At 42.0% G+C, this 25,336-nt stretch overlaps 1 protein-coding gene across 2 annotated transcripts; it reads right to left on the bottom strand.

Moving 5' to 3' along the window:
- Window positions 1-3,116: 3,116 nt before the first annotated feature.
- On the bottom strand, window positions 3,117-15,807 carry CLXN (calaxin). 2 transcript variants are annotated; one of them, XM_055129362.1, is made up of 7 exons: window positions 15,602-15,807; window positions 12,990-13,148; window positions 11,889-11,993; window positions 9,178-9,329; window positions 8,819-8,923; window positions 5,438-5,461; window positions 3,117-4,142 (listed from the first exon to the last, which is right to left on the bottom strand). In XM_055129362.1, exons 1-7 carry the CDS (start codon window positions 15,657-15,659, stop codon window positions 4,110-4,112), a joined length of 636 nt encoding a protein of 211 aa, XP_054985337.1. In that variant the 5' UTR covers window positions 15,660-15,807; the 3' UTR covers window positions 3,117-4,109. The 2 variants fall into 2 exon arrangements, with proteins under 2 accessions (XP_054985337.1, XP_004615367.1); XM_004615310.2 differs by having other exon boundaries at window positions 3,121-4,142; window positions 5,360-5,461; window positions 15,602-15,805.
- Window positions 15,808-25,336: the final 9,529 nt, after the last annotated feature.

The raw sequence follows: 25,336 nt of genomic DNA, 5'->3' as shown, positions 1-25,336 counted from the left end.
GCCTCCAAGGCAGACAATTTCCCTCATGCTGTCTCTCTACTTTGGGACATTATGGTTTGCAATAGATACTGAGAGGTTATCACGTTTGGTCCTTTATCTACTTTCAACACACATCTCCCATCCTGAGCAATTGCTCCAGCCATCATTGACTTAGTGATCCCTTATCTATCCCAGTTGCCTTCTCCCCCAGCTCATGAGGCAGGCTGCCAACCATGGGGCAATATTCCTGACCCTTGTGTCTACTGTCCTTGGGTGTCAGTCTCATATTATGTTTGTTATTTTATACTCCACAAGTGAGTGCAATTCCTCAAGGTGTCTCTTACCTCAAGTACTACTGGGTATTAGGATAGTCTTGCTACTGAGTGAATTTGAAGTGTTAAAACCAGTTGTGTTTCTACTATTCAGAAAATCGAGCAATGCTGTCAAAGGGAATTATTCGAGATTATAATGAGCAATAGCTGAGAAGACATGTATGTTCTCTAATATATATATATATATATATATATATATATATGGACTGGAGCATAGCACAGAGTGTAGGGCATTTGCCTTGCACACGGCAGACCTGGGTTCAATTCCTCCTTCCCTCTCAGAGAGCCCAGCAAGCTACTGAGAGTATCCCGCACGCATGGCAGAGCCTGGCAAGCTACCCATGGTGTATTCGATATACCAAAACCAGTAACAAGTCTCACAATGGAGACGTTACTGGTGCCTGCTTGAGCAAATCAATTAACAATGGGATGACAGTGCTACAGTGCTATAGTAGTGCTGGTACCAATGTACCAATATATGGAAGGTTATGAACAAGTACCTCATCATCTTAAAATTCACCAAAATGATTTAGAATTTAAAATAAATTCTTAATAGCAAATGATGTCAAGTAATAAAAGAGTATTACTTACATGAAGTCAATGTTTACCCAGCTATGATAAAAAGTTTAGTTATCGATATGCAAAATTGGTTCTCTAAGTGATAAGTTAAAATCATGGTTAAGTAAGGTCTGTGATATTGGCAAATAAGTTAAAAAGGCTTTGCATAGGGAAGGGGAATAACACCCTCTTGCACTGTGGGTAGCAGATCATTCTGGAGGAACCTATGCCAACTGGTGCTTAGAAATATTACAATTATTCAAGTCTCAAGCCCAGCATTTATGCTTTTGTAAAGTTATTCCAGTAAGTGAGCAATGCATGTGAAAATGATTCTCTACAACATCCCATCTTAAGAAAAATTACTGTAGTAAAATGTGAAAAAACTTAATCGTCAATGGTGGGTCATGATTAAATGTGGCCACCATGATAGAATCCCAGTCATTACAAGGCAGAGCTTAGAGAACATTTGACAAATGTTCACACGAAAGGGGCACATAAGAAAAGTAGCTTACAAAATAGCATCATTAATGTGATAATCTTTAAACCATGATGTTTAACCTTTCACATCTTGACACAGCAAGAGGTTAATATCAACTATATACAAGGCACTGGCAGAACTTTACAAGAAAAAAAATTCAACCTCATAAAAATGGGGAGAAGAAATGAACAGATACTTCCTCAAAGAAGAAATACAAATGGCCAAAAGGCACACGAAAGAAATGTCTGCATTAAAAATTAAAAATTAAAAATCAAAACGACAATGAGATATCATCTTATACACAGAGACTGGCACACATCCAAAACAAGAACAACCAGTGCTGGCACAGATGCAGGAGAAAGGAACTCTAATTCATTGCTAGTGGGAATGTCGACTGGTCCAGGCTCTTTGGAAAACAATATGGGCATTCCTCAAAAAACTAGAAATTGAGCCCTCATTTGACCCAGCAATACCACTTCTGGGAATACACAATGGGGGCCCAAAAACACACCGCAAGAACACCATCTGCAGCCTAATGTTCATTGCCACACTGCCAAAATAGGCAGATTCTGTATAAACTGTGTTAAACATCATGGTTTAAAGTTCTTCCTTTCATCAGTAGTTAGTGATCAAATGGAATCGAGTGAGGAAAAGGATTTTCAGAGTCATTTAACTCATACTGTTTATATTGTATAAGAAGGGAGGCAGTCTCTTGCCCCCACACCTGGCTGTCTTCACCAGGGCCCCTTGGAGGGGTGGGTTGAGTTTCCCTCCCCACCCCAAGCAGAGCCCTGGCAGCCGAAGACCTCCAGAACCCAGCCACAGTCATGCTCAGGGACCCTCTCCACATGTTCGTACCAGCCTCGTGCGTGAAGGAACCGGCAGAGGAACCCAGTTCTCAGGGACTCGGGGCCGAGATCTCCAAGCCTGCTCAGATCAGGACTGGGCCTCTTTAGCCCAGATGCCCCATTTTCCAGTAGCTAGGTGGTCATGCCCAGAAACTGCCCCTGGAGCCATGTAATCCCATCAACAGCCAACATCCGGAGACTATAAAACCAAGCTCCTGGAAGCTTATAGCCTAGTTCTCCCTCTTGGAGAACCTGGCAAGCTACCAAGAGTTTCCTGCCTGCATGGGGGAGCCTGGCAAGCTCCCCATAGCGTATTCATATGTCAAAACCAGTAACAAGGATGGGTCTCATTCCCCTGACCCTGGAAGAGCCTCCAATGTGGCACCGTTGGGAAGGACGAGTAAAGAGAGGCTTCTAAAATCTCAGGGCTAGGACGAATGGGGGTGTTATTGAGATTTCTCGAGAAATTCGACAATCAACAGGATGATGATGAATGTGATCATCTAAAAATATAGGTACTCTTAGTGAAAAATTATAGGCATACTTAAAATTGCCTTAAGAAACCCTAAGTGTCATATATCAGAGTTCTTGACAAATATTTTAGATATTTTTAATTTAATAACTTTCTAAGTCTCTGTTTAACAGAAAGATATTACATTTAAAAAATATAATTTTGTGATCCATAATTTCTGTCTCTTTAAGATAGAAAACTTATGTCAAGGTGAATCTATATAATAGTATAAAAAATTTGTATGCCTAAAACAGATGAATTTTATTGCTATAAAGTATACCTTAATACACCTAAACTAATGAAAAACTGTAAGATTGAACTCTCTTCCAATTTCATTGAGAAATAATGACATATCACTGTGTATGTTTAAAAATTACACCATGATAGGAGCTGGAGCGATAGCACAGCATTTGCCTTGCACGGGTTCGATTCCCAGCATCCCATACGGTCCTCTGAGCACCGCCAGGAGTAATTCCTGAGTGCAAAGCCAGGAGTAACCCCTGAGTATCGCCAGGTGTGACCCATAAAGCAAAAACAAACAAACAATAAATGTATACCATGATAGATGGACAGACATTTATATATATGATAGATAATTGCAAATGGCTCATATAAAATCTTAATTTTTTTATTGAATCACTACAATAGACCCTTACAAAGCTGTTCATTAGGTTTCAGTCATACAGTGTTTCAACACCAATCCCTCTAGCACTTTTCCCAGTCCCAGTGTCTCCAGGTTCCCGCCCATCACCCCTCTCACCTAAAATCTTGACATAAAACTTTAGGAAATGTTTAGACAGTTGCACATAGTTTACACTTCATGGACTTGATTATTTCATTCAACAATTCATTTCTTTATACAATGTATTCTTCTTTTTGAACTTAGTGTCTCTGCAGTAACAAAAGTTATTTCATACTGTGATTAGCCTCTATGTGTTAAATGAGGACAGGGAGGTATCTGCTTACAACTTCTAAGCTTTTGTATGTATTTACTGAGAAGGCAGAGAGTAGCTCACAGGAGTGTATCTGGGCTTCCATCAATGCCCCAGGGTACCTGCTGCATGGTGTAGGCACCGGAGGACAGGTGTTCACCTGAGGTTCACTGCTGGTAGGGTGCAGTAGGACATGGCCCCTGATAAAGGTGGCATTGAAAATGCCACGGAGAGTCATCCAGATAGGAGCAGAGACAAGAAATGGAACTTAAGTGAGGACACAGAGGGGACTCAGAAGAGAAGTGTGTCTGCAACCCTCGGCAATGGCTGTGGGCACATCCAGGAGGAGTCCTGAGACCAGCTGGACTCGGTGCCCATGCATCTCCATTCAGTGCTAAACAGCATCTTCCTCTTCACCCCACAGGAGTCTGGATTTATCTTGCGGTACTCTTCACCTTCCACCCCAGGTATTTACTGGGAGCGTATTCTGAGCAGATTATTGTCCTAGTGTTGTGATAGACAGAGTTATAACAACCCTACACTGAGATCCACGCAGTTGGGCTATTAGGACAAAGCCTGAGACAATAAGGTCATATATCAAAATGGTTAATGTTTTTTGTTGTTGTTCTGAATTTCCTTCAGTGTCTATTCTTTACTAGATGCCAATGTTATTTTATGCCATTTTAATTTACTGTTCCAAAGAAAATATAGAAACTTATATATATGGAGGGGGTGGGTTGATTTTCCCTCCCTGCCTCGAGCAGAGCCCCTGCAGCCAAACCTCCGAAACCCAGCCATAGCCATGCTCAAGACCCCTCTCCACACGTTCGGACAAGCCTCATGCATGTAGGAACCAGCAGAGGAACCCAGGTATGTGGGACCCGGGGCTGAGATCCCCAAGCCTGCTTGGATAGAGACTGGGCCTCTTCTCCCCAGGTCCCCCATTTTCCAGTAGCTAGGTGGTCACACCCAGAAACTCCCCCCACCCATGTAATCCCATCAATGGTTAACATTGAGAGATTATAAAACCAAGCTCCTGGAACATGCAGCCTCATCTTATAGCCTAGTTGTCCCTCTCGGAGAATCTGGCAAGCTACCAAGAGTTTCTTACCCACATGGAAGAGCCTAGCAAACTCTCTGTGGCATACTCACATGCCCAAATCAGTAACAATAATGGGTCTCATTCTCCTGACCCTGAAAGAGCCTCCAATGTGGCACCATTGGGAAGGACAAGTAAAGAGAGGCTGCTAAAATCTCAGGGCTAGGATGAGTGGAGATGTTACTCAGACCGCTCAAGAAAATCGATGATCAACAGGATGATGATGATGATGATATATATATGAAATTTATATATATATACAAATTTATATATGTATATATAGATGCATATGTTTATATATATGTATTATATACAATCAGCGTCTTTGGACATGAAGAACACTTGCCTTAAAAATTTATGGTTATATAATGGATGTTTTTCATTAACACAAATAGTTTATGCTAATTTTCCATTTTCACTGTCTATGTGCCAAAATAGATTTAGCAGTGTTAACTTCTTTTGCCCAACTCAACGACATATAATAATAAAGTTCCTGGCTTTCACCAATTTTACTTATATCTCCACCAAAATTTAAAGATACTAGTATATAAACCTGATCTAATTTCCACCCAAACACAAAATCATTTTTCTGAGCTAAATTAGTAAAAAAAAATGCATGCACCTCCTTTTCTACTTGTTTGCGACAACAAAGACATTGGGGTATTCACATTTCATTGAATTCATTTGGATCTTTGAATACCTGTGCTTCAAACTCCATCTGGCTCTGCAAAATAAAGGTACTCAGATTAGTATAGCCTTCTAAAATAAGCAGGGAAATTTGTGTTGCTCATGCATTGTTTCATTCACAAATGACAAAGGTACTGGCTATATTCCATATACAATGTTTCATCTGGGGTGACACAGAGAAGCAAGACCCACGTGGAGCCTTCAACCCAGTGGCTGAGGCTGTCCAGAAATTACAGGGTTAGTGCCTTGCAGACAGTGATGCAGGAGAGTGAGCACTGCAAGAGCCCAGGGTGAGTGACAGCCTAGCTGGGCTGTGGGAGCAGAGAAGCTTCCCAGAGCGCGAGAGGGTAGACTCTGAGAGGGGAAGAGACCTGCTCCATCACGACAAACTTCCAGGAGATGAAACTTAGGACTGACTCAAAGGAGGATGTGGTGAGCACATCTAAGCTGTTTCAGGGTTGTTCAGGAAGAAGGAAGATAGTTTAGGTCATACACGGGGAGATTTCTCAAACACTGGGCGGCGTGAAAGAAAGCCACTGACTAGGAAATAGAAGCAAATTCGTAGTTCATTTCTTCTTTTCTGGCTTTCCTTCCTTTCCCGCCACTCTTTCCTCATTCCTTCCCTCCTATTTTTCATTCTTATTTCCTCCTATCACTTCTTCCTTCTTTCTTGTTTTCAGAAGGGACAAGTTTAGGTTTGCTTAGATTCAAGGCGAAAGTTACTAGTGAGGGAAGAGGTCGAAGCTATAGTGTAGAAATGAGGTAAATTATGGAATTTCTGAGAAATTGAAGGAGGTATGGTCAGAACTCTAGCACGCACTTCTGAGATCCATTAATCCATCCATCCACGCATCTTATAGCTGATATTTACTGGAAATCAACCTTAGTATGTGATATTCATAACGTGGAGAAATAGGTCGAAAAAGGAGAGAAATTTATTTGGTCTGTTCTCCTGCCCAGGCTGTCTTCACGGGTGGAGAAGGGCGGGGGCCTCAGAGGGGTGTGGGTTGAGTTTCCCTTGCCACCCCAAGCAGAGCCCCAGCAGCCAAAAACCTTCAGAACCCAGCCACAGCCATGCTCAAGGCCACTCTCCACGTGCTTGGACGAGCCTCATCCATGAAGGAACTGGCAGAGGAACCCAGGTATGCGGGACCTGGGGCTGAGATCTCCAAGCCTGCTCAGATCGGGACTGGGCCTCCTCCACCCAGATCCCCTGTTTTCCAGTTTCTAGGCAGTCACACCCACAAACTGAACCTGGCATCGTGTAATTCCATCAATGGCCAAGATCCAGAGACCATAAAACAAAGCTCCTGGAAGAGAGCGATGCAGAATCTCTCTCGCACTGCAGAGCCTGGCAAGCTACCTATGGCGTATTTGATATGCCAAAGACAGTAATAATGGCCCTCATTCCCCTGACCCTGAACATAACAGAGTTGAATGGAAATGTTACCGGCACCCACTCGAGCAAATCAGTGAGCAGCAGGACAGCAGTAATACAGTGATACAGTTCTCTCAAGAGCAATTACACATACATGCTGAGTAAATATGTTGTAGATAATAAGATCCATGATAAAAAAAAAAAAGCAAAGTTAAGGGATGGAAAGGGAGGATTCATTAAGATGGTCAATGGCACTTCAGCAGGGAGTAGAAGTCTGAGGCATGTGAAGATCTGGAGAAAGAGGCTAGGTTCCAGAGAGGCCAGAATGTGCAAATGACCCTAAGAGGACAAGCAAGGCAGCTGAAACTTCCACGGCAAGAGCAGGAGCATGATTTGAGTGGGGAAAGGGGATACTTCATAGATTTCAGGTTCACTGGGGAGTTTCCAGCAAAGGTGAGGTCAGATAATACCTGTGTTTTGACTAGTATGTAAGGAGAAAACAGAAGAAAGAGTCTTGATTTAGGTTGGTGGTCAAGAGATATGTGATGAGACATTGTGATCAAGGGTATATATTTGTAAGAGGTTGTTTATTTCTGTTTTAAGACCACACCTGACAACGCTTGGGGCTGTTCCTGGCTCAGTGCTCAGAACTGGTTACTGGAGTGCTCAGGGGACCATGTGTTGGGCCGGGGACGGAGCCAGGGTTGTGCTTAGTGGGTGTGTGCAAAGGGAACACCTTAGCACTTGTGTTCCACATGCCCCGCCGAAAGTACATGCATCTCAAAGAACAGCCAAGAGTGCTATGAGAGAGAAATTAAAATTAACTCCTATTTGTTGTTTTCTATTTGTTACTGAAGAGCCGAGTGAACCTATGGGCATGCCGTTTACTGACCAAGGGACAGGGAGGAGAGAAGCAGCTCTGGGGTCACACGAAGAGTTTCCTGGGATGGCCTTCTAGCTATGTGGTGTGGGTGACATGGGGTCCGGCTGGGGCAAGAGTGCTGGCATACGTGAATATTTGGTCATGCTCTTCCAGTGAATCATGTGACTCTCAGGACAAGAACCCACGCTACACGTCCCATAGAACTTGGCCCTCTGTATCGTTTCTGCACCTGAGTCCCCGTCGACTTCGTACAACGCCTTCTGATAGACACACACACTCTCTTCTTTGTCTGTATGTCCTACCCTTTGATAGATTGTGTGCCTTATTTTGACCCGGCTAATTAGTGTGCCCTGAAGCACTCAGCGAGGCCGTCCTTGTGCCATAAGCCATTCTCAAGCCCTTTCATTCTGCTGGTTTAAATGTCATCTTTAGGACGGGGAGTACTGCAGTTGAGGACGGGGCTAGGAGTCAGGCCAGGCATTGCTGGACGTGGCCCCCAAACACACAAACAAAATAAAATAAAATAAAATAAAATCTCTCTTCTTAATCACAATACTTGAGGAATATTTGGGGGATATACAGAGCATTCCATAGTGGTGAGTAAATCTGGACAAGTTGCCTAAACTCATGAGGCCTCAGTTTCCTTATCAGCATTCTCATGAAAATAAGGGTAACTATACTATCTAGTATATATAGTGTCCGGCAGTTTAAATTAGATATAAGGCATGGTGTTAACAGCATTGTTGGGCATAGATGAATCACTGTATAAGTCATTACGATTATAATAATGAAACTTATGATACTATTGTGTAACTATTTTCAAGCTGGTTTATTTTCCAGGAAAATATTAGCCCTTGAGTGCAGTTGTTAAGCCTTTCATGAGTGTTTCTGACACAATAGTAAGCCTTATTAATCGCTTCTTATATAAATGAGTTAATGAAAGAAACTAACTAGCAAGGTCCTATTGTGTACTGTAACTGGGTACCCCTAAGTATTGTCTCTCGTGGACGTTCTTTATTTAGAAGTGATTCTCTGTGGCTGAACTCGGTTCATTACTTATCTAGCCAAGGCCCTCTGGGTTGCTGCTTTTAAATTACATGATGGTCACTTTCTTGCCCTATTGACCATGTTACCTTCGGGTCGGGTAGGCAGGGTCCAAAGGCTTCCAGCAGCAGCGTTTCCTCCCGAACCGCCCCTTCGTAGTCCGCGAAAGACAACTTCCCGTCATGGTCCCGATCCTAGGCAGTGAAAATCCTGTCAGTCATGTCAAACGCTAATTGCAAACGCTTTCATGGTCTAATGTTCACACAAGAATGTCTTAGAAAATGTACTAAACCATGAAACTGAACCGATAATATTATAATGAAAGAACACAGTCCAAGTGTTTAGTTCCTAAACAGGCAGCTATTCAATTTTACAAATTGAATTATTATTTATATCCCATACCTGGGCTGTAAATTTCTATATAAAACTCCATATTACCCCCTTTTACCATTTTCTTCAGTGTTATTTCAACCAAATCTTTAATTCCTTCATCAGGGTCTTCTTCAGAAGGCTGCTTAAGAAGGCTGTTTTTTAACATGTGAAACATTTCATCCTTGGAAATAAATCCATCACCATTCAAATCAAATACTTCAAAGCAATCTTTAAAGAAAGTGACACATGAATTTGATATGATCACTAAATAAGCATTTACTATAATAAAGTTTTCAAGCCAAAGTATGTTATTGATACTCTTATCAACTCTTTTATTTTATAGAAATAAAATTTCTATAGCAAAAAGCTATATTTTCCTTAAAAAATTAATATCATTGGGGCTGGAGCAATAGCACAGTGGGTAGAGCATTTGCCTTGCACGTGGCTGACCCAGGTTTGATTCCCAGCATCCCATATTGTCCCCTGAGCACTGCCAGGAGTTAATACCTGAGTGCATGAGCCAGGAGTAACCCCTGTGCATCGCCGAGTGTGACCCCCCCCCAAAAAATAGCCAAAAAAATTTATAGCATTTAAAAATGTTTCCTTACATTCAGTGATAAAAAAACATGCCTAGAAACAATAACCTGAACATATTTAATCTTGAAAAATGTTTTTATTTTGTTTTGGGATCACATTCTGGTTTCTGGGGGCTTATTCCTGGCTCTGCACTCAGGGACCACTCCTGACTGGGCTCAGGGGACTATGTGGGGTGCCAGAGACTGACCCTGGGTCGGCCACATGCAAGGCAAGTATTCAGCCTGCTGGACTGTTACACCAGCCCAACGGAATTCTAAGAAAACTGATCAAAATAAGATTAAATGTATTGAACCTTATTTTATCAGATTAGATTAATAATTTAATAATCATCAGATCACTGTGGGCATTGTTCCCTAATAGCTCTAACACTGTATCACTTCAATCCCATTGTTCATTGATTTGCTCGATCGGGTGCCAGTAACATCTCCATTTGTCCTAGCCCTGAGATTTTAGCAGCTTCTCTTTACGCATCCTTCCCAACGGTGCCACTTTGGAGGCTCTTTCAGGGTCAAGGGAATGGACCCATCATTGTTACAGTTTTTGTTATATTGAATACGCCACGGAGAGCTTGCCAGGCTCTGCCGTGTGGGCAGGACACTTGCCAGGTTCTCCGAGAGGGAGAACGAGGCTAGAAGAGGTCAAAGCTTTCATCTCCCAAAGCTTTCCTAGAACACACACCGTCAGCTCTCACTACTCAGGTTATATGACTCAGGGCCCACTGATAAAATTTAAATTTTGCCCAAGAAAACATTGGAAAAACAAAGCTCCTGGAAGCTCCCCAAACAAAACCAAACAAAAATAGTGCTGATAGCAGAATCTGAATTCAGAACTTTTAAGAATTGATATTTATTTTTTTAGTGCCATTTCCCAAAATGTGGAGATACCGTAGTTTTTAGTATTATAGTTAAATGAAGAGAACCGGGTTTTGGAAAATCTTATCAAAAAGATAAGTGGATAGATTTTGAAAGTCAGTTTGGTAGCTAGAGAAGTAGAAATATGCAGGCATGGGTGGGGGTGGGGCAAAGCAATGGTTCAATGCTTAGGGCGTTTGCCTTGGACCCGGGGGAGCCGGTTCAATCCCAGGCACCACAAATGGTCTCCTGTGCTGCGCTAGGAGTGATCCCAGAATGCAGAGTCAGCAGTGAACCCTGCGCAAAGCAGGGTGTGGCCTCCAAAAATGAAATTAAAAAAAAGAAGTGTGCAGGCACTGTGACTAAGTATGTGACACCTTCACCCCCACATTACAACAAACAACAAACACTGCAAAGGTAAGGGAAAAAACTAAAAGGCTGGAGAATGCATATAGTATACCATGTCTAACTTTATAGAAAAATCATATTGAAAGTAACAAAATTTAAAAATCCAAAATAGAAAATAGTGGTTTCTGGGACACAGAAGCATTCAAAGGAATTAATAATCTTCAGCCTACTTATGCTAAACAGTGAGTATATTCTCCAGACCCTAAATAACATACCCGCTATGGTTGTTATCCAGCACATTTGACATTTTTTAAATTAGAAAAACAAAAGGAAATATAACACAGACAAATTGAGTCCTGGAATAAAAAAATGAGAGCTCTAACATGAGAGAAGGGAGAAAATTCCATTTTGAATTATTTATAAATCTTAAATTAATTTTAAAACTTCACAACAAAGGTCAAGATTAACATAGTTTCAGATCATATTTCATTAAAAAATTTTACTTACTCAATACAAAGTATGAAAATATGTAAAAATTATTATACATGTAATTAGCACTTGTAGTACATGTCTATGCAGTCTTGTTTGGCATTAAGTTCTTCTATAGATTCTTGTTATTTTTTTTTTCTTTTTGGGTCACACCCAGCGATGCACAGGGGTTACTCCTGGCTCTGCACTCAGGAATTACTCCTGGAAGTGCTCAGGGGACCATATGGGATGCTGGGAATAGAACCCGGGTCGGCCACATGCAAGGCAAATGCCCTACCCGCTGTGCTATCGCTCGAGCCCCTAGACTCTTGTTTTTTGCTTTTATTTTTTCAACCTTATCATTCACTTGAATTTAGTCCGTAAAAGAGATTAATGTAGAATTCAAAGCAGCCAAACAACAGAAACAAACCTGCTTCCTTGGCTGTGCTAGAGAACACCAATTTAAATACATTGGCTATGTTAATCATCATGTACAAACCATGAGAATAGCCTGGATTCTTACATTTCATTTTTTCTTCTAAAGTTCCTCGAAGAAACACTGATAATCCATAAATCCATTCTGATACACTTACAGAGCCATCATTGTCTTTATCAAAAGCTCGAAAAACTAGAAAAAATAAAAGTATAATATACTATTTATTCCACATTTATTATCAATAATGAACCCCTGCTGGTAATACTAGTTTGAAATTTAGAAAAACGTCAGGATCCTAGGATTACCATCCCCAATTGACATAGAAATAAATAAAAACAACATAACATCGAGAAACTTTTATTTACTTATTCTCCTATTTGTGATTCTTTTCTATTAAAGCCCCATCATTCACCAAGTTATTCATAGTAACGTTCCAGGCATACAAAGTTCCTCACGCGTCCCTTCCACATCAGCTCCTAAAGGCCACTGCTCCCAGCTGCCCGCCCAGCCCAGCCGGGCTCCTTCACAGGTATATGTTTAGGTTCTAGTTATGCTATCACATTTTTCTTTCATATTTTGTGAAAACAACAAATCGTAAATGTCTAAATAATTAAGTAGCAATTTTACATAAAATATGGCATGATTTTGGTATACAATTTATGAATATTTCATAACTCAAGAAAATTATCCTTTTTGGGGCTGGAGCAATAGTACAGCGGGTAGTGCATTTGCCTTGCATGTGGCTGACCCGGGTTTGATTCCATTATCCCATATGGTCCTCTGTGCACCGCCAGGGGTGATTCCTGAGTGCAGAGCCAGGAGTAACCCCTCTGCATTACCAGGTGTGACCCAAAAAGCAAAAAAAAAAAAAAGAAAGAAAGAAAGAAAAAGAAAACTATCCCTTTTAACATATTTTGTTATTGTATTTACTAAGTCTACAGTAGAAATAGTGGGACTGTTTGTTACACGTAAGAAGAGAAATTTAGTTCTCCAAACTTACTTCTCTTCTTAAATATACACTAGAGAAAGGATACTATCACTTTCCAATAAATGTAAAATTTAAATTTCATTCAAGTGAAATTCGGAAGGCACATTATTAAGCTTCCTTCCAAGAATATGTCAAAATGCAAGGCACTTTCAAAATATCTACGGCCGCATGTAGGCAATTTGAATCATCTGTTATATTACCTCTGTCCATAATCATGTCATCTGTCATTCCGAATGTCATATGCAGGATGTTTCGAAATGCATTACGATCTAATCCAGCTGCCACACCTGCCCGTTCTGCTCTGTCTCCCACCAGGTTATGGAAAAGATTTATAAGACTTTTCACTTCAAATTTACTGACTGTAAAGGGAAATGATATGATAATGCATTTTAATTTTATAACTTATATTAGGCATACATGTATTTATAGACAAACAACAAAGTTATGAACTGCATTGTTATTAATAACCCTAAGGTTAGTAAAGGTCTGCCTCTCTCGATGCTTTAAAGTAAGAGAAATAACCTTCCCTCACGGAAGAGTTGGCTATTGAACAGATGTATATTCATTCATATTTATGAAATATTAGCTCAGTTATCTGAATAAAATTTGTGGAGTCAGGCCTGAAATTTTATAAGGCAGGTGATGTGTGATTCAAAGTAAGCATGCTGATGTTTAAGAATGGTAACTTTTTCTCCAGCATTTTGATGACAGGCATTCATGATTTCCAATTCAACTTTTCCCTGGAAATAGATACTTGGTTCCTGAAATACAAGACAATAACTTTCATTTCACATTAGAATTTTCACAAACAATATTTCAGAAATCAGTCACCTTCTTTTCACTAAAGTGCTTATACATATTATAAGATCTACATAATTCTTATTTTAGATAATGTGAAAATTACCATGTTGCTATTTAACATTTCACAGGTCTGGTTGTTTTACATGGGACCACATCTGTTGATGTTTGGGGACCACACAACAGTTTCTTGGGGACCTTGTAGACTAGAGCTGTGGATATAACCTAGAGCTATCCAGTGGTATTTTGTAAGAAAGAAAAATTTTAATTTTAGTTAAGGTATACATATATACACATACTAGCATACCACATATACATATATATAATCAAATGAAAGTGATGTTTATAAAGAGAGTAAATTATTTGTATTTTGATTCTCATTTGACATACATTTTAGGTGGAAAGGTTCTAACCTGGCATTAAAGTGAGTTCAAAATTGTGAGAAAATTCATGGGTCTTCAAATGAGGACAGTACACAGGAATAGGGAGATTATTGTTCATGTTCTAGGTTAGGAAAGGCTTGTGTGTGGTTTCTGGCATAAGGTAAATATAAGAGAAACATTGAAAAGCTTAGAAAATTTAGTAAATAAATTTAATAGTAAAATAGTTATGTGTTTAAAAACTCTATTAATTTATGTAGAGGGGTAGGTATGTTATTTCCTCAAAAAATTAAACATAGGTGTACATAGATCTGGTTACGCTACTGGAAATATACAAAAATATAGACATACATAGATCAAGTTACTGTACTAGGTAAATGCCCAGAGACTGAAATCAAGAGCTCAGAAGTTCAGACAACAAAATTAAGAGTAATATTATTAACCAAAACCTTGAAAGTGTTCATCAACGCACAAATTTCAAAACATGTATTATATCATACAATGGAATATTGTTCATCCTTTAAAAGGAGATTTGTGAGGGCTGGAGTGATAGCACAGCAGGTAGTGCATATGTCCTGCACGCAGCCAACCAGCGTTCGATTCCCAGCATCCCATATGGTCCCCGGAGCACCGGCAGGAGTAATTCCTGAGTGCACGAGCCAGGAGTAAACCCCGTGCATTACCAGGTGTGACCCAAAAAGTAAAAAAGTAAAAATTAAAATAAAGGAGATTTATGATGCATTATACAATATAGATAAACCTTAGAGATATTGTATGTGAGTGAGTGAGCCAGACCAAAAACAGCAGAAAGCTTTGTGATTTCATTTAGATGAAAAACTGAGTGTGATGAAATTCAGAGACTTAAAGTGGATTGTTGGTTGTGAAGGGTTGAGGGAAGGGAGTGAAAGGAATTATGGTTTAGTGGGTGTAAAGTTTCCATGGAGAAAGATGAAGATGTTCTGAAGATGGATAACAGAGTTCAGAGGGAAACGATGGGAATGTGCCTAACGGGACAAGCTCTGTCTTTAGAACGCTAAAATGTATGTGTATTAAAACGTAAGATAAAAATAACTTAAAAATCAGAAAAAATACCAACGGTTGGGTATGAAAAGAAGGAAGAGGACTTTTTTTTTTTTTACTTGTTCTGTTTTGATTTTGGGGTTTGGAGGACTTCACTGCGTAGTGCTCAGGGGCTAATCCTGGCTCCACGCTTGATGGTCGCTCCCAGGGGCCCCGGGAGACAGGCTGGTGCGGGGGACTGAGCCCAGCACTCCTGCCTGGGAAGCGTTTGTGCCCGTTGAGATCTAACTCTAGGAGGAGCGATGCGGTCTGTTCGCGTCCGAGAAACGCTCCTGCGGGGAAGGACACTTCGAGGAGCCGTTTTCCGCTTCAGGTGAGGGTGTGCTAGAATGTGCGGTCGGGCTATCTTTGGCCAGGGGGTTGGGCCAACCCGGGGGTCCTGAGGCTAGGCCCGGGCAGGCCAGTAGCAAAGGGGGCCCATGGGGAAGGCAGCCCGGCCCTCTGCACGCGCAGCAAGCGTGCACTCGAGCCCACCCCGCCGCGTCCCCGCTCCTGACGCCCGTGGAGTTCGCGGGTCGCCCCTGCTTTGGGGGGCGCGGGTGCGGGGGACTTACAGTGCTTGCTGTTCTTCGTTAAGGTGTCGGTCAGCTTCTGCAGCTTCTTGCGGCTCATGCCGGCCGGTCAGGAGACCCCCCAGGTCGTGTCCAGCGGCGCGCGGCTGCCCCGAGCCTCCGGAGTCCCGGGCCGGGGAGGACCGAGCCGGGTCTCCATCCCCCGGCGCGCGCGCGGCCCCAACACACGGCGTCGTCCGGGCAACCGCTCGGCGCCCGGCGATTGGCTGCCGGCCGGCGCGGGGGCGGGGCCCTAACACAGTGTGGCTATGGCAACGGCGGGGCGGGGGACCAGGCGGCTGGGCCCGGGTCCGGATGCTGTGCGCGGGCCTTTCTTATTCCCGTTTTTTGTGGTCCTCGGGCTTCACGGGATCTTTCAGCCGCTCCACTGTGAATCAGCAGGAGTTGAAAATTCGTTGCGTGTCCTGAGACGGGGAAACTGGGCGCGCCTCCAGGCAGGAGCGGGCGGACCGGCCGGAGGGTGTCTTCATGGGGTGCAGAGGGCCAGGCCGAGGGGCGGCTTGCCCAGGATGCTCCTCGGTGATGCAGGAGGCCCGGGAATCCTAAGGGCTCTGGAACCTGGCTCGCCTCGCACTCCCTGTAGGTGCTTCTTCCAGAAACCGAGTGGCAAATTTTAATTTTAAGTTAAGGGGTACATCTCCCAGAGAGAGACAGGTTGACAGCTGCCCTCCAAATTACGGGGCAAGGCTCAACCTTACTTTTCTGGAAAATGTCCCAGTAAAATGGACCTTTTGGTTCACTGAAAAACAGTTTCCTTGACTGCAAAAAAGTGCTTGAAAATTTAGTGAGTGAGTGCCTTCTGCTCTTTTTTGCTTCATGGGACACCCTCAGATGGTTCAGTTTAGGGTGGGGCACGGGATACAGAGGGGAAATTCCTTTGTATATAGTATAATCATTACAGCGAAAGCAGAGCACTGCCAAGTCTAACAGATTCCTCCTTTCACTTGCATGCCAGATGAAGGGTTTGGATTTTGTTTGAAGTTACAGTCAAGGGTGTTTGGTGAAGTCAGACACAGTATTATCCTAAGCCAAATTCCATGGGAACAGTGAGTAAATATCAAATGATGGTAATTGTGACTTTGCCACAGGTCTCTGGTGAAATGATATCCCTGTATATTTACTAGTCTTATAGTTCCTACAATCCTAATGAAAGTGGAGAGACAGATGGGAGACCTGGACATAATTCCATTCACCTATGAAAACCTAGTGACCTGCCTTAGGTTGCAGAATGGAAGAAAATATTTAATTTATAGAGTTTCATCCAGTGCTGAATTGCAAGAGATCAAAAAGCTGAAAGAGTGGTTGTCAGTGATTCAGAGAAACCAAAGTAGATTCCACCTGTCCTGCACTAGTAAGTCTGGCTAGTAAGTCTATTCAGATGCATCGATTAGGTGGGCTAAGTGGACACCCCTGAGGGCCCTCTGGGATCACACTTCCCCTAGCAGGGCACATGATGCATGTGTGTGCTGGCAGATCTCGTGCATTGGGAGTAGGTGGGAGTGCCTGGGGGAGCAAATCGCCGGGACTCAGAGGGCCCGGACTCAGGAGCCACCATCCCTATTGCCCGTAAGTGGAAACGCAGTTGTGTAAGGGCACAATTACAGAGGGATTGATAGAGTGCAGCATGGGGCTGGCACGCAGCTCAGTGCCACAGCACTTGCTGTGTGAGACTTGGTCTCCAGCACTGCGAATCTCTATTTCTGTTCTCTCAGACAAAACTCCCTTAGCTGCTACGAAGCCTTTGTGAGGTGCCATTCTCTCATTTTCTCTATTCCATTATTCCAGAAAAATATCAAAATGTATTGTTAGGTAAAACCCATTTTTCTAAAAGAATGAGCTGAAGTGTTGACCCGACTGTGAGGCCTTATAAATCTTTCTCAAGGAACTCATGGTTTTTGGTGAATATCCTAGATCCTTTAGACTTTAGAAGCAAATTCTAATTCTGACAGAGTCAACTAATTGAATTTTAATGTGAACTGGTTTTTGCATTTGCAGTTTACTGTCACCTGTATGGAGCATCTTCTAAGGGAAAGGTTTTCTAGGAGTGGGGCAATTAAACATAAATGGTCACCTCACATGAAATCAATAATAAAATAATGTTAATTTGTATTATACACACATTTTACTGTGAATCAATAAAACTTTCCCAAATTTAAGTAGCCTTGAAACACATACATTTGTAAATGCAAGAGTATATTTAACTGTTAATGCCATAAATATTTTTGTTAATTTTACATGCCCCAAAAATCTGCCATTTGACTCATAATTAGTTGGAATTTTGCACAATTAGTAGGTTGGAGCTTGAACCTATGAAAAACTGTTACTTAATGTGCACACTTAGAAGGTATTTGAAAACTATTTGGGGAATGCCACCATATAATTGATTTCCAAGTATAATACAAATCTACCATGAAATTATTTTCATGAAAAAAATTTAAACTCAAATTTTTTATTAAAAATCAAGGTTTGGATTTTAGGGACAAACCTGACTGTCTTCAGGGCCTACTCCCGCCTCTGCACTCAGAAATCACCCCTGGCAGCACTCAGAGTGCCATGTGCAGTGCTGGGGATCGCACTCAAGTTGGAGGCACACAAGGCAAATGCCTTAGATGCTGTGCTGTTACTGTGGACCTCATGTAAATTCAGTTTTAACAGTTTTATTTTGTAGAGTAATGATGTAAATTCAGAGTTGATGAACCCTTTTTGCCACTTTCCCTCCACTGCTGTTGTACTGACTAGCTACTTTGAGCCCGAACCAACCATAAGGCAGTTTGGACCCCGTGCCGTGCGGTTTCTGTGTATTATTCACCCTATCTTCAACTCAGCTTTTCCAAAGAGCATTTTTTTTAGTATCAAAGCTTTTCATATTAAAAAGAAATTATACTTCAGATTGTTGGTTTGATCACTTTCCAGGCTAGTGATGCCATAAGATTAGCGATGCTGCTCGGAAAAGCAATTCCCTGTCAGTTACGGGATCAGGAAGGCAAGCAAGCCTGATCTCTACCTGCTACCAGAGTTCTTGGATATTGTGATTCTTATTTTCATATGCTTGATAGTACTTTCAGATCAGTTTTCAATAAATTACATGAGGTAGCTGACCCTTAATTTTATAAATAAAATAGGTACTATGTGATATTTCCCCAACAGTAGGCAATATATAGGTATTTTAAGCTATGATGTTACTAACATCAGGTGTATTGGAAATATGTTCATTTCACACTCATTTCAACTTGTGATGGCTTTATTGCATTGGGATGTTACCCGATTGAAAGTCAAAGATCTGTACAAAGTGAATTCCTCCATTTTCCATGCTCATTCTCTGCCTTGAGACCATTTTTCTTAGCCCTTGCAGAAGTAATTTAATTCTTCTAATCTCCCTTCCACACAACACTTTAAGTTACCAGTTTCTATATTATGTTTATTTCTCTTTGACATCTATGTCTGTAGCTATGACATTTAACCACACAACCCCTGTCCTATTGTCCTAATTAAGGGGGAGGGAGGAGTATAAGAATTGACCTGATGAAGGATGAACCCAAGTTCCCTTTAGCACCCCATTATGAAGAGTCTCTGTTAATGGGATCTGTGAAGAACCTTTCCTGAGATATATATCCAATATATAAATCCTTTTGCTCACCTAAGATTTTCTAAAAATTGAGTTTTTATATCTTATATGTAATTTGTGAAGTTTGAAGTTAAGATGTGAAGGTGACAATCATTATTGGCACAGTCATAACGTCCACTCGATCAAAGCATCTCTTCCATTGGTCCTGTGGGGCTCACCAAGGACCCTACTGAATCAGGTCTTCTGTGTGAGTTATGGTTCATGGGGATGGAACCAGAATCAGGCCCTTCTTGCCACACTCCCACCTCTGGAGTTCTTGATTCCTCATAAAAGAGGAAGCTCCCAGAATTGCCTATGTAAATAATCTCATCCCCTATTAGGACTGATCTAGATAGATAGATAGATTTATCTTCCTCCCTCTCGTAAAAAATATAAAGATGGTGCGTGGGAGGGGGGGATGTGATGTGTGTTGATGTATTGTGTTGTTCACGGGCTCTCAGGGTGTCATTCTCTCTCTCTATATATATATGTGTATATATATATATCTCGCTCTCTCGCCACTCACATTCGGTGCTCTTGAGCCACTGTGTATGTACCGGATCAGGATGGCTCCTCCTTTGTGCTCCGCTTCTGTGTGTGCTGCTGTGCTCTCTTCTGTCTCTCTATCTCTGTCTCTGTCTCTGTCTCTGTCATCTCTCCTCTGGTCTCTTCCAATCTCTCTCTGTCTCTGTCTCTGTCATCTCTCCTCTGGTCTCTTCCAATCTCTCTCTGTCTCTGCTTCTGTGTCTTCTCTCTGCTTCTGTGTCCCTTCTGTCTTACTTCTGCCACTTCTATCTTGCCGTGCCCCTTCTCCCCTTATAATCACATAGGGTGGTGACACAAAGGTGGGTTGAACATTAACAAATCAACAAAGAGGGGTAAGACCACTCCTCCAGGAGATTAACAAAATCTCATCTAAGGAGATTACTCCAGATTACTAGGAGATCCGCTCAAGGGTGGAATCCAAACAAGGGTGTGTCACTTTCTTCCTTCCTCAGCTGGTAATCCACTTAAATAGTTGTAGTAAATTTATCTCTAATATTTCTAACAATGTCATTCTGTATGAGCACAGTAAGAGATATATCAGACTTAGATTTTGGTTCTTCCTGAGGACATTCACTATATATTCCAGACCACAGACCTCAGGGCAGGCCAGTCTTTCTAACCCCAGAAGGGTCCTAGTTTCATAGTTACTTTTGGATCATGACAGCATTTGTCTATGGCCATGCTCTCAACTTATAGTTGAGTATTGTGGTGCTTTGGCCTGGCCCATTTCGATGCCAGGGTAGCTCACAGCTTGCCCTGGGTCCATTCCATCCCTCATCAGGACCCTGCTTTTGGGGTGCTAGGAACTAAGGGCAACTGAGTCGAGAAAGCAGATGCCTGGGAGTAAATATTATTGGAGTCAATCAGCTCCCAAGTTACAAAGCATAATATTAACTGTCTTCCTGTGTCCATATAGAAAGGACATTGCTTTAAGGTAAACTAAGTTCCCTGAGGCAAGGCTAAAAGGACAAACCCCATGTTATCCTACACACACTCTTCTCTCTCTTTCTCTCTCTCCCTTTTCAACTATATCCACCGAATCTCTTTCACACTTGGTGATTACACCTTACACAATTCATCTTTGCTTGGGCCTTCTCTCTGCCTTTCTATGAACCTGTTTCTCTCTTATAAATCCTTTTTCTAATGATGTTACCTCAGAATAGGCAGCGTTTAATCATACTTACTCACAGTCAGGAGGAAGCCAAAATCCTCATGACTTTGCATCATCGTATCATTATCACATTAGCAATCCTTTCATCTCCCATCTCAGGAGCTGTAGGCTGTGCTCACCAACTCCACTGTTGCATATCACTCGGGAGCTGTCCTGTCTGCTCCTGTCTCCCTTCCGCATTAAACTGCTATCTTCCATCTCGGGCTTCTTTATTATGCCCACAGGGGTGGTAGCATGATTTAACTAAAACACAATCTAACCGTATCTTTTTTCTTAGATGATGTCTCCGGCCCATTGTATGTCTTGCTTGGTTCTTCAAAAGCCTGCGTGTTTAATGGCAGGAGCTGCAGCAGCCTGTAAGGCCCGTAGCCATATGGTATGGTTTGCTGGGAGCTTGGAGCTGCAGAGGGAAAGGGGGTTGTCCTTTACATTGGGTGCACTCCTTAGAAGTACGCAAATAAACTTTTGTCTCATTTATGGCATTGGCATTTGGGGCTTTCAAGTGTTACACCCAGTTCTTCCCAACACAAGCTTTACAATGAGAGACGCTCTTAGTGTTGTCTTTTGTGTTGTTGGGCTGTGCGGATCAGTAATCAAGCACTTCTAGGCCCACCTGCATTTCATTTTCTTCAGGCTTTAAGATTCTGTGATTTTTTTGGTTTTTATGGTGTGTGTATATGTGTGTGTGTGGGTGGGGGGGGGGCTTGCACACCCAGCAGTGCTCTGGGTTTAGCTCTGGCTCTGTGCTTAGGCGCCTGTCCCTGTAGGCTCAGGCACCACATGCGATGCCAGAGATCAAACCTGGGTCTGCCTCTCACAAAGCAAACTGTGTATGTCTCTCCAGTCCCAAGAGAGTTTGTGATTCTTGAAATAAAAACTGAGAGACAGATCATCAACTCTCATTTCTTTACTTCGATTTTAAGTAAAATCTAAGTGTCCGTTAATTTTTCCCCACAAAACTAAAAATGAATTCTCATATAGATCTAACATACCATGATGTTCTTTTATATTTTCTCAAGATTTTGAGTCATTCAAATGATAGAAAATTAGGATTTCATATGCAAACTCGAAGTAGCTATCATCCAGTCATTCAAATTCCCTCACTCCTATGCTATATGTTTTTTTAGCTGTAGGAGAAACTTTGAGGTATTTTTCTTTCAACTTGTCTCCTGTCTTGGTGGGGAACATTCCAAAAGATCTTGCCACGAAAGACTGCCTGGAGCCGCCCTGTTCTATCTGTGTGAAGATGACTGGCAGGAAAATCCTGGGCATGTGTTTTCTGATGCTCCATTCCTCTCCGGTCTGGTCTTTAGCGTGGGTTTTCATTAGGAGTATTAGAAAGCAGTGCTCTGTGGCTCTAGATACAGGGTACTTAAGAAAGGCAACTTTCACATTTAATGTTTTAGGGAGCAACCGCTATTATCTTTTTAGCTGTAGATCTGCCCTCATCATGTTTCAGGGAAGAAGATTCTTTTTTAATGACACAAAGGACATTAAAGTCCTGGGATTAGATCCCATGTGGCACACATATTGCATGCTTTTGTGAAATTGATTGTGCCTAGATCAGCTGTGAATTATGCCTGGATACGGCAGAAGAAAGAACAGCCAACCCTATTCCTCTCACTCCCTCTCCCTTCTCTAAAGAAACGAACAGAAACCAGTGCTGAACATTGCCCTTCTCTTTCGGATAATTCTAGAAAGCAGTGAGGCCACAGGGAAGGTGAATGCACACACATCTTTCCCACCCCTGCTCCTCCATTGGCTAATTGCAAGAGACTTCTAGTGTCCCTTTGGAAAGGGTTCTCATACCGGCTATCCTGTGTATTCTTACTTCTGAGAGGCCTTCCTTTTTATGTCACAGGTCTGATTTCATCATATTTGATCAAGTGGATGAACTAAGCCTCTTCAGCTCCAGATTGCACGGAGCACTGTCTGAACCAGCATAGGCTCACAGCTGGACTCTTCTGAGCCACATACTCAGACTAACATATTCATACCTCTTTACTCTGAAACCTCATAGTGCAGGCTGTCAGAGCCTAGCATCCAGGTGTAGTCCAAAATTAATGGATGAAGGAAAGGGAAGAGGAGGGAAGGGGAGGGAAGGGGAGGGAAGGAGGGGGAGGGGAGGGGAATGGAGAAAAGGGGATGGGAAGGAAGGGGGGAAGGATGGGGAGGGAATGAAGGAGGGAAGGGGAGGGAAGGGAAGGAAGGAGAGAGGAGAGAGTGAGTGAGCGAAAGAGAGAGACAGAGAGAGAGAGGGAAGGAGGGAGGGAGGGAGGGAGGGAGGGAAGGAGGGAGGGAGGGAGGAGACAGCAAGCTTCACCCCCTGGAGTCCTCTTTCCCCCTTTGTGAGCAAACGCCTGTCTAAGCACCCTAGAAATCACAAAAACAACATGTGCATGTCACTTTCTATAGTGGCAAGGAAAGAGCATCATAGGTTTGGATATGCATTTGTGTGTGTGTGTGTGTGTGTGTGTGTGTGTGTGGTGTTATTTTTTTTCTCTTTTTTTTTCTTTTGTAGTGTTATTTTTTTACTTAGCACTGTACACTTATACCACAGTGATTTACTAATTGGCGGATATGTATTACCTGATTTTTTTTTTGCTATTATCAATAAAGCTGCCATGAACGCTCAAGTGCAAATCAGTGACATTCTATATACTTCTCCAAGGTAAATAATTTGGAGTGAAACTTATTGATCATGTAAGTATATATTTGCCTATATAAAGAACTACTGTGTGACTGCTTGGTTTTACAACAAGTCTTTAAAAAAAGATAGGATACATTCTTTAATATTATTTTCAAAAGTGATTTTAATTAATGAATGTGCTTATTAATGAATGTTTTGATTAATAAAAATTGTTTTTAATTTTTTATTATCTTAAAACAGCATTATCTAAAATATCTGTAGAAGTTTTATTAAATACATCATGCCTATTTCACAACTTAGATAGAAATGGTATCCTAAAAGTATCAATTTTTCAAATCCATGGACATGGTATAACTCTTGACTTTTTTACTATCTTAGTTCATCTCAATATTTTCCTCAGGCTTCATGTACACATATACAAGCAGCTTTTGTTACATATATTCATGAGTATTATTAATGCTAATATAAACAGTGTTCAATACTGCAATTTTCTTTTATAGTAAATAAAATACAGCTAATGTGTTCTACAACTGCGTTAAAGACATATTCCAAATTGTTTTTGTAAATTACATATTTCCTCCATCAATAATTAACATATCTACAAATCAGGCATTCCTATATCCTTTTTAATCTGCCTACATTTAATAATTTTTCCTTTAAAAGTGAAAAATGGGTATATCCATTACTTATGGAGATATATATATTTACATATATATATATGTTTATCCATTATTTATCTCCAAGGCCGCTCTGATCGGGACTGGGCCTCTTCCACCCAAATCCCCCATTTTCCAGTAGCTAGGCAGTCATACCCAGAGACTCCACCCCCGCTGCTGTGTAATCCCATCAATGACCAACATCCAGAGACTATGAAACCAATCTCCCAGAAGAGAGTGAGACAGTCTCCTGCCCCTGCGCCTGGCTGTCTTCACCTTAGAGGCGATGGCTTGCGTTTCCCTCCCCCCACCCCCGGCAGAGCCTCAACAGTTGAGGACCTCCGGAACCCAGATCGGGACTGGGCCTCTTCCATCCAGATCCCCCATTTTCCAGGAGCTAGGAAAAATCTCATTTTCAGGGTCAGTCTCATTTCCCTGACCCTGAAAGAGCCTCCAATCATAGAGACGGTACTGGTGCCCACTTGAGTAAACCAACGAACAATGGGATGACAGTGATACAGTGATACTTTCTTTTGCATTTGACTATTTTCCTCTGCATATTTGCTCTTTAGAAGCCCACAGAATTTCATGATGGAAGTAGAGTTGGTCATGTATCAGAAGCTCAGCCAGTTTGGAAATGCTATGGCAGTTTTTATTTTATTCTTAGTCACATGGAGAGCTTATACGTCTCAACTCAACCCGTTTGCATCAGGATGGAGCACGATATTGGATTCTGCAGCCTCATACATGGCACACGGGCCAAGGAGAGAGGACTCGTCTCTAGCTGGGCATTCGCTCTCTAGATCATTTGTTTGTGTTTTCCTCTGCAGAGCTAGAAAGGAGCATGTCTCACACCCGTCGTCAGATGCAGACCACTGCTGACTTGAAGGATTCTGCACTGCTCGTGCAGGTACCTGAGACTCCGGCCGGCCTTGGGAGGAGACACTCAGAGGAGATTCCGTGGACGTTGCCTTACTTCCCAACAACAGGGCCCGGGGTTGTGTATTTCAGATTGTTTATCTTGGTTGATGTATATGTATACAGCAAAATATAACAAAGCTCCCAGTGAGGTAACAGGATTCACTCCCTT

Source organism: Sorex araneus, chromosome 2 (assembly GCF_027595985.1).
Source record: "Sorex araneus isolate mSorAra2 chromosome 2, mSorAra2.pri, whole genome shotgun sequence".
Classification (NCBI taxonomy): Eukaryota; Metazoa; Chordata; class Mammalia; order Eulipotyphla; family Soricidae; genus Sorex; species Sorex araneus.
The sequence above is the reverse complement of the archived record's forward strand: the minus strand, read 5'-3'. Positions and strand labels throughout refer to the sequence as shown.

Bases quoted from the DNA above. Each gene is read 5' to 3' on its own strand.
- CLXN (XM_004615310.2), bottom strand. From the start codon at position 15,659: ATGAGCCGCAAGAAGCTGCAGAAGCTGACCGACACCTTAACGAAGAAC. The intron at 13,149-15,601 runs GTAAGTCCCCCG...TTCCCTTTACAG, and splicing joins AACGAAGAACAGCAAGCACT to TCAGTAAATTTGAAGTGAAA. The intron at 11,994-12,989 runs GTAATATAACAG...TATTTTTTCTAG, and splicing joins TGACATGATTATGGACAGAG to TTTTTCGAGCTTTTGATAAA.